General features: G+C 53.1%; 1 protein-coding gene across 13 annotated transcripts in view; it reads left to right on the top strand.

Annotated features, from left to right (window-relative positions):
* Positions 1–6641, top strand: part of ETV4 (ETS variant transcription factor 4) — a 43210-nt gene extending 36569 nt beyond the window's left edge. For 5 of the 13 annotated variants that reach the window (XM_065578011.1, XM_065578018.1, XM_065578013.1 and 2 more), the window contains 5 exons: positions 321–395; positions 508–612; positions 2086–2258; positions 3595–3696; positions 4536–6641. In XM_065578011.1, coding sequence (XP_065434083.1) covers positions 321–395; positions 508–612; positions 2086–2258; positions 3595–3696; positions 4536–4757 — 677 coding nt within the window. In that variant the 3' untranslated portion in view covers positions 4758–6641. The remainder of the gene's footprint in view (positions 1–320; positions 396–507; positions 613–2085; positions 2259–3594; positions 3697–4535) is intronic. The other 8 variants (XM_005310031.5, XM_065578020.1, XM_065578017.1 and 5 more) reach the window with 3 other exon arrangements.
* The last annotated feature ends 2468 nt before the right edge of the window (positions 6642–9109 follow it).

A 9109-nucleotide genomic window follows, 5' to 3' on the forward strand; every position in this document is an offset into this window, starting at 1 on the left:
CGAAGGAGAAATAGCAAACACATGTAACCTGTGTTAATATTTCTGCTCTGTCATCACAGATGAAAACGGTGCTTTGGGTGGTGTCACAATTGTACATTAATTTAATCCATGGCTATCCATGGTGAGAGGACAAGCCCTAGAACCAGTCTGAGCTGGAGCTAAGATGGGATCTAGAGTCTCCGTTTTCTCTTAGGAGGGCACAAGGCTAGTGGTTGGCCTGACTGCTTCAGGGCCTGAGGCTGTGATCCTGTATGACGAGCAGGCCGGCCCTGATGGGTTTTGTGCTTGGCAGTGATCTGTGTGTGTTGCTCATTCTGTAGATGTTCCTGGCTGTCCTTCCATGTACATGAATGCTGAGGGGTATCAAAGCCATTCAAATACCGAAGGGACATTAGGTAAGAAACCTCCATGGCTCTGTCTCCTCTTCATCTGCTCCTGCAATGGACCTCACTGCAGTGCTGCAGCTTGTCTGTGTTCTCTGATTACATCTGCTGCTGTCTCTTCCAGGCTATGGCTACAACAAGCAGATGAGGCCATTTGCTGATGATGTCTGTGTCGTCCCAGAGAAGTTTGAAGGTCAGAGAGAAACCTGTGTGTCTTCCAAATCTTGGGGTAGGATGAGGTTACCCCAGGCCCTATGTACCATGTGAGCTGGAATATGCACACTGCCAGCTCTGTTTACCCTCTTCGTGACCCTATTCATTAGGAGATGCCGCACCTGGATGTATGAGTCATGGCTGATGTTGTGCTTCCTGGGAGTTTGTTTTCTGAGTTTTCATAGCAGCAGACAGACATTGCAACAGCTGAGCCCAGATCACTACAGTTGGTGGTGAATTTCTCCTCCTCTTCACTCTTGTGCAAACTGAAATGTTGTAGGCAAACACTTGAGAGATACTGATTTCTGCACAGTAGTTGAACCCAGAACCGCCCAGCCGGTGGCCCCGTTTCCCAGCCTTGTCATTGGTGTTGGGACCCAGTCCCCCTTGATTACAGTCCCAGCTCTCCACAAACACCCCCAAACCTTCTCGCCAAGATCACTGCCCTTTCCTAGTGCCGGCTGAGCATGGCACCCCAGGGCCTCTTTACCCGGCTTCAGTTTACAATAGTTCCACCCAGGCACCCCTAGAGTCGCTATGTGGTGGTCAGTGTCACTCTGCAGCCAGGCGGCAGTGCGTCTAACATGGGCTCACTCACAGTAATGGAGCTTGGTCCTGATGTGCAGCCTGCCACCCATACCAGGTCAGCGTGTGTGGGATTGCCCTGGGATGAGACACAAGCTGAAATCATTCTGATGTGCTTTGCTGCTGCAGGGAGTCACGCCTGAACATGTAAATGCCTCATGCCAGAAGCCAGGCCCAGCATCTGCCCAGAATCTTGGCACCTGTATTTCTCAGCCTCTCTCCTCGTCCCCTTTGGGATTTGCCCACCCCCGCTGGGTACCCAAGGGCCAGCCCTGCCTTTATGAACATTACAGGAGGAGATTGTCTAATGGGCTTTGATGCTGGACATCAGCCAGCTGGGCTGTCTGCACATTAACAGCAGTTCTGAGCCGGGGCTTAAATGAGTAGCTAGTGATTCCCCACTGCCCAGGGCTGCAGGAGTCGAGGGAGGTGGGGTCCAGTCTCTGAACGGGGCAGCGAACCACATTTGCTCTAAAGCTCTATTTCTGCAGAGTTCTCTCAGAACTCAGAGGGCAGCTGGTTCCTTTAGCACCCATCCCCGGAGGATGGGGCTCCCCTGGGAGCGGATGCCATGTCACAGTGCATTAGGGTCACTGTGGAGTGATCCCTGAACTACAGTAAAACTCCCCCAGCTTCTTCCAATTAAACGAAGAGCGAGCAACTCTTTCAGCTGGCTTGTCACACGATTCCTGCTGCACTCCGGGCTCTCGCTTTCTAGCCAGACTCTCCTCTTGGGTAAACAGCAGGTGAGAAGAGGTTAGTCCTCAGGCATCCCTGCAGTAACCTCTGTAGGTGGCTGTCCACCGAGAAGCCGTCTCTGCATCTTCCTCCCGTCAGGAGAGGCAGAACTGCTGGAGGGCAAGGAAAGGGACATAGCAAAACCCTTTGTGTTTGTTCTGCTCAGCAGGAGACATCAAGCAGGAAGTGGGCGGGTACCGGGAAGGACCCCCGTACCAACGCCGAGGGTCTCTTCAGCTCTGGCAGTTCCTGGTGGCTTTGCTGGACGATCCCACCAATTCCCACTTCATCGCCTGGACCGGCAGAGGAATGGAGTTCAAACTCATTGAGCCCGAGGAGGTGAAAACTCTTCAGCTTCTACCCATGGAACAAGAGGGGCCCCTGGGCTGAGTTACTGATTCTTCGGATTCCTGAGGGCCGGGGCCTTTGCCACACCTCTGTAAAGCCTCCTGCCTGCCAGTTGCCCTAAGAGTCACCACTGAGGCTGGGGTTTTAGAGGAGGAGGCCACGGCAGCTACGTGTCCAAAAATCCCAGCCTTATGATGGCCGCCCCCATCACCTGAGCTCCAGCAGGTGAAGTTTGGGTCAGTGGGTCCCAGATACTGGAGATGGCAGTTTTCCCTCCAATAGCTCCTCTCAGAGTTGCTAAAGGGAACTGCAGTTGGTGGGTTTCTCAGCTGGTCTCCTCTTCCAAGGGGTTTTATTCTTGGGCTGTCCCGTGTTGGTTCTGTGCCACCTACCTGGCGTTCAGTGCCCGATGCGGTCTCTGAGAGCCGGGGCAGGAGTGTACCTCATTGATCACAGCATTTTAAATAAAAATCTGGGAGAAATCTGGGGATGGATGGATTCGAACTGCAATTAACAGAGATATCACTTCTAGTGCCACCATGTTCCAAACAGAGCAATAAACTCTGATAATAGCTGGGAAATGTGTCTGGAACATCCATTAATGTCCAGATCTGATTTATGGCTGTGTTTAGCGGCTGCTCTAGCTAATCCCCAGGCTCTTACGAACATATGCAGTGCAGATGGGCTGAGTCACTTTGCTGGGTCACTTCACTATTAACATTCGTTTACAAGTGTTTTCTCAGCCTCATTTTTGTATAACAGTGCTCATCATTCAAGGCTGAAGATGGTTTCAGGTGAAGTGGCCCTTTCCCAGTGCTGACCCGGCTGTGGGCATATCCCGCCAATATATAGGCACTGGCTAAAAGTGCCAAGCGCTTTACATGTGACCTTTTTATCAGCCACTCAGCACCCAGGATTACCCAGGATTCTCAAACCCCTTATTTCTGTCTGAATGTTGGGGGATCGAGGAAGGGAGTTCATTGCCTGACAATGTTTGCCTCCTGATGGATTTTTCCATCAGTACAATTGCCACAGGGACGTTTGCACACACACACATTCTCTCAGTGATGGAAGGAAGCTTCTGTTTATCAGCTTTGCCCTCCTTGTTCGCTGCAGTGAAGTGTAAATGGTGCGGTATTTATTATTTGTATTCCATTGTTTGCCTGCTATAAATTATTGTTTATATTGCCTGTTGAGCAGCATTCTTCCCTCAGAAACGAATCACATGGGACATCCCCCAGACAGACAGACACACACAGGCATTTGTCATGCACTCCTTTCCTCAGAGCTCACAGACAGTAATGCACCCTGGTGTTTTGTCCTGCAGGTGGCCAGGCTGTGGGGTATCCAAAAGAACCGGCCAGCCATGAACTACGACAAGCTGAGCCGGTCCCTTCGCTATTATTATGAGAAAGGCATCATGCAGAAGGTCAGTTTGTGACGGGATCCAAGTTCTATGCTCGTCCTGACACTTGTCTTGCTTGTGATTGGAGGTTTGGCTGGCTCATGGCAAGTTCTGAACCCCCTGACTTCCTGAGGTTCCCTCTCCCTGGCCCACCATTCGCAGAGCAGGAAGCAAAGAAACAAGACTCACTGAGGAAAGGTTGAAGGAGCTGAATCCAGGCATCCTAGGGGAAAGCCGATTGGGGGCGGGGTCATGCTTTCTCCATGTATATCTGCATTGGGGAGCAAGGCGGGATCCTCTTAACAACAGTCAGGGCACTTGTCATGGGATTAGCTGGCAAGGGAGGCTCTTGTTATTAGTGCTAGTTAGAGTTATAAAAAGGCTAAAGGTAGCACCTACCCATGTGCTCTGGGCACCCTTGATGTAACCTATAAATACAGCATAAGTCCAGCGATTGAAGAAAACCCACGACAAATTCTGCTCCTCATCGAATGGTTCTCCATCCCTACAGTTAAGAGTCTCTTCCCCGCCCTCCCCATTTCCAGCCCCTAAGAGAAAAGCTGCCCCTTGCAATGTGCCCTGCCTGCTTATCGAGTTGTGGTGTCACTGTCCCTGGAGCTAGTCCAGGTGGGACTAGAGCAGCAGCCACAGAGGATGCTTGACGAAGTGGTGAAAACTCCCTCTCAGACATGGGGACAATCTAGAGGAGCCCAGGGTCTTTCCTAGCTCTGTGGGGGGGTCCCTCTCATCCCCCACTGAACAACTCACGTGCCAATGGCTGCTGTCATTCGCTGGGAGCAGCTAGCTGCATAAGGAGTGGGTGGGACCGAGACTGTAGCATTCACCTTGTCTCCTCCCTGCAGGTTGCCGGAGAGCGCTATGTGTACAAGTTTGTGTGTGAGCCTGAAGCCCTTTTCTCCCTGGCCTTCCCTGACAATCAGCGGCCAACCCTGAAAGCAGAGTTTGACCGGCAGATCAGCGAGGAAGACACTGTTCCTCTCTCCCATCTGGACGAGAACACGGCTTACATCCAGGACCTTGGGAGCCTCCCTTCCCAGCCATACAGCAAGAGCTACCCCTATTAATTCCACCAGGAGCCCGCTGCACAGCCATTGTGTTTGTATCTATGGAGATGTTTGTTAGTAATCGATCTGCAGAGGAGCTTTCCTGGGCCAGCTTGGGCTCCACTAGACTCTTTGAATAGCTGCCTTTGAAACAGGCAGTGGTGATGCAAGCCCATCCTTGGACAGCTAGCCAGCAACTGAGGCTCTGAAAGACATTGGCTGCCCCTCATTCACCCAGGCTGTGGGCCCAGACTTGGTGCAATGGAACCGACTCTCTCACCAGTACAGAAACGTCTCAGTGCCGCCTCCAGTCAGTTAAATGTGTGATCGTGTCACATCCCCAGCATCGATCCTGTCTCTGGCCTTGGCCTCCCACCGAGCGGGGTGGGGAGGAAATGGAAGCCTGTTGGGCTCTCTCCTCTGATTTTATGATTCTATGAAACTGCAGTTAATTCCCACGCTTCCCCAGACACACACACTCCTACAAAGCAGCCCCCAGACACCCAACCTTCCTACAAGCACTGTTCTTACCCACACTGCTTCTTACGTGCTGGGGACAGGCCTGTCCCCGGAAGGGCAGCAGGGAGCTGAAGGTTTCAGCTCACACTTGTTCCATACAAACTGCTTGGCAGGAATGGGGAACATTTCTTCCCTTGGATGCATTTGCTCCTGTCTTGGTGCCTCCTTGCTCAGGATGCTTCATCTCCGGGCTGTTGAGTGTCATATTGGCAACGATAGGGAGGGGACCAGCTGCTACCAGCCAATGCTGGCGTGGTTCTGGTCTCCTTGACAGGAAACGTCACCGTGGGTGAGCCATGGAGCCCCTGGACTCCACTGGCCTGGAGTGAGGCTCTGAGCCAGAGGAACCCTGCAGATAACTGGGAATTTGAGGCTAGAGAGCAAAGCCTGAGATGGAGTCCGAGGAAAGGGATGCTGGTGCCCATGGGCTCCAATGCCCAGGCCAGTGGCTGGGCGGCTGATTGCTCCTGACTGAGCAGGGGCTACCTACAGCAGCCAGGCTCTTCAAAACTGAAGAGCTTCCACCAAAAACATCCTCAGCAATTTTGAGAGACCCATTAGTGCTGGTCAGACCTGCTGTTCCTGGGCCTGTGGGTAAACCCTGGAGGTTAGAAAATCATCTCAGCCTCTGGATGTGAGGCATTCGCTTTGTAAAAAAGCCACACTCTCCTTGTTCAGCTGTAGCTGGCCTTCCCAGATGGGCATGTGCGAGGGGTAAGGGAGGAGTTCATGAGAAGCTGTCTGGGGTCCCTACTGGCTAATGCAGCATGGGCTGCATAATGAGAGATTAGGAGACGCTTTGCCAGCCTTCTCACTGAGCGGGCCCTTCTCCTACCCCCACTGTGCTAAGCAGCCCCACCCAGACACAACCACAGTAGGATCCCAGGAGCAGCGGTGCCTGTGTGGTGGAGCTCAGCTCTCCTTGCACCCTGTTGTTCCTCTGACTGACTTTCCGGCTCCTGAGGGCAGAAAGGTGTTGGCTCAGCCTCCTGTGGCAGTTTGGAGGGAAAGTTTGTTTATATTGCTTAAGAGGTGGATTTCCCAGGAGCTTCCTCTCTGTGCAGCTGGCCGGGATCCTCGCTTCGGCCCCAGTGCGACGTGGAGGGGACGCTCTCCCTGACCCGCAGGGTGGTGGGGATGCTCCATTTACAAAGTGCTCAACCTGCTCCTCCGCGCCCTTGTGAGAACCTCCCTCCTCCTCTACGGGCCCAACCCCCCCTCTGCAGCCTGCAGCCCTCGCCCTGCTCACTCCTCCTGTGGGAAACACACTTTCTCCATTGCCCCACGAGTGAAGCAGAAGGGGGGGCCCTTCCCATTGGCATCACTTATTTTTATTATTTATGAGTGTAAAAAATACTATAATCAATAAATTGGTCTATATCTTTGGCCGGTGCCCCGTCATTCAGCTCCCTGGCTTCTTCTACCTTCCTCTTCTTCTCTCATTGGCATCCGCACGCGGCTTTGTATGGGTTGATTCAGCCAGATGGGGGATGTGCATTTACTTTCATGTTCGGTGTTGGCCAAGGTATTGTCACTGACCAGAACTCTGTGCACTAGTGACCTGCTCCTGTGCAATCCTCCAACCCAGGTCGTGTGTGCCCTGCTGCAGCCCATTCCAGCAGGTGAGACAAGGACAGGAGCAGTGGCAGATCATGGGCTCGCAGTGTGAGCTAGGCACGTGCAAGTTTTATACCAAATGTTTGGGGGGGGGGGGTTTCTCACTGTGTATTTAGTTTTGGTACCTGGCTAACAGCATTTGCTTTTTATGATTTGCTGTCAACTCTCATTGAGAAACAATGTACATTATAAGACTGCGCTAGCACCAGCTGCCTAAGATAAAGGTACGAATTCTCCCAACGCTTTAAACCATCATTTTGGGTCAGCCCCTGTTCAGATAAAGCCTTTAGGAATTTACAAAGTGCAGGGCATTACAGAAATCCCTTCCTACCATCCCCACCCCGCCACTCCCATGCATGATTCCCCCTACAGCCCAACCCCGGCTCCAGTCTTACTGGGCCATTGTCAGGATGCTGAGAGTTGCTTTACCAATATACTAGCTGCAGATGTTTCCATGGGAAATGCTATTTGAGCTGTTCAAGCCTGCCCAGGGCTGGCTGCTGCTGGAAGGAGGATGGGGGCAAATATTAGATTTATAAACTTAATATTAAGTGAGAAAATGGAGTGTTTTGTTCTGTTCCCTGCCAGGCTGTGCAGGCAAGAAACCCAGAGTGAATGACTTGCATTCACACTGGCACCATGCTAGGCTTCCTATGCATGTTAAATTGCTCCTGTCACAGCACCGCATAAGTCCCTGTTTAAGGGGGAAGTTGGTGGTCCAGCAGAGCGTCTCCATTGCAGGAGGGCTGAGAGAGTGCACATGTCCACGCTCAGGAAGAGATTGTGATACCTGGACAAACCTAAGTGCATCCCAGGAGTCCTGCACTGAGGGAGCTGGGCCTGCGCGCTTTGCACAACTGCCTGGGTGGCAGGAAGCAGGTGAGAGGCGGTGGTGGGAGAAGAGAGAAGGTGCTTGTCATGACTCCACACTCAGCAGACTCTTTACTTCCTCCCTGAGCCTGTCTGTATTCACCATCCTCAGACCCGAATAAAAGAACCCACTGTGCTTCACCCCACCCTGTCTCCATGTTCTCTGTGTGAGGCTGTTAGCAGACGGCTGCTCCCCCTGCCTTGGCTAGGAAGCTCTAGGCCTGGAGCTTTCCCCACAGGAGAAGGATTATCCAGAGTTCCACATCCCCCTGGTCCGTTTCCACCACCACAAACCTGTCCATCTCCTTCCGCTATAGAGTGCCGCAACCTGGGAACCCTGCAGAGTCACAAGCCGGGTGAATTTACTTCTGAGCTGAGTCTCTCCTGACCGTGGGCCTCTTGACCCTCATCGCAGGCAGGTGCATGGGCTCAGAGGTGGTGGAAGCTGGTGTTAAATAGGAGGGTTGAAGGGCTAGGAGAGGAGAACGAGGTGGGTGCTCTGCAGGGGGGGCTGCTGAGACTTGGCAGGGGAGGGGAGGCTCCCAGCCCCAGACTTGGAAGGAGGGGCCCCAGCAATGCATCTCTCTCCCCAGGTGTAGCTGCTGCTGGCACCAGCCCAATCATCCCAGTTCCTACCTGACCCCAGGCACCGCTGCAGCCACTCCAGTTCCCACAGGTCCTGCTCTCGTTTTCATCCGTCCCCACCCGCCTGGCACATGCATGCCGTTTACAGGGAATGACCCACGAGGGTGCACCCCTCCCAGTAGTTCCATTGCAGCGGTACTAGCCTCCACCTCCACCCCACCCTTGCCAGTTCTATTCCCCCCATGCTGGGTGAGAGCCTACCGTCCTCCTGGATTAAACGCTTACATTTTGGTAGGTACAGCACAGTGGGGCTGTGAGCTGTGTTGTAACGCACATGTACAGCTACCTCCCAGCCTGGCCTTCAGCGTTAGAGACTGTGAGCGCTGCGTGTGATCCCCTGTGCTTAATAAAGCTCATAAAGGCGCTCCGTGTAAGCAGGGCACTGGGGACTCTAAACTCCAGCTGCGAGGCCGGACACCAATGTGCAGCCGGGTGTGGGATCTGCAGAATCACTGGCTGGACAGTCCACTTGTTTCTGTCCTGGCTCTACAGTGTTTGCAGGGGTGGGGAAATCCCTGCTCTGGAAACTCCTGGTGTGTTCTAGGGCTCTTTCCTGGAAGGAGCTGCTCCTGCTGCAGAAGCCCCTTCCTAGCCGTGAAGCCAGGAGCTGGGTTTGTGGTGTCCCCCGGGGTGTTGCTATAGGATGAAGGAGGAACAGACTGAGGGCTTTGGGGGACATGGGAAGAAGGAAAGTTCATTATGTCAATAACTATACCTGTATC

The sequence above is a fragment of the Chrysemys picta genome, chromosome 24 (assembly GCF_011386835.1).
Source record: "Chrysemys picta bellii isolate R12L10 chromosome 24, ASM1138683v2, whole genome shotgun sequence".
NCBI classification, from domain to species: Eukaryota; Metazoa; Chordata; order Testudines; family Emydidae; genus Chrysemys; species Chrysemys picta.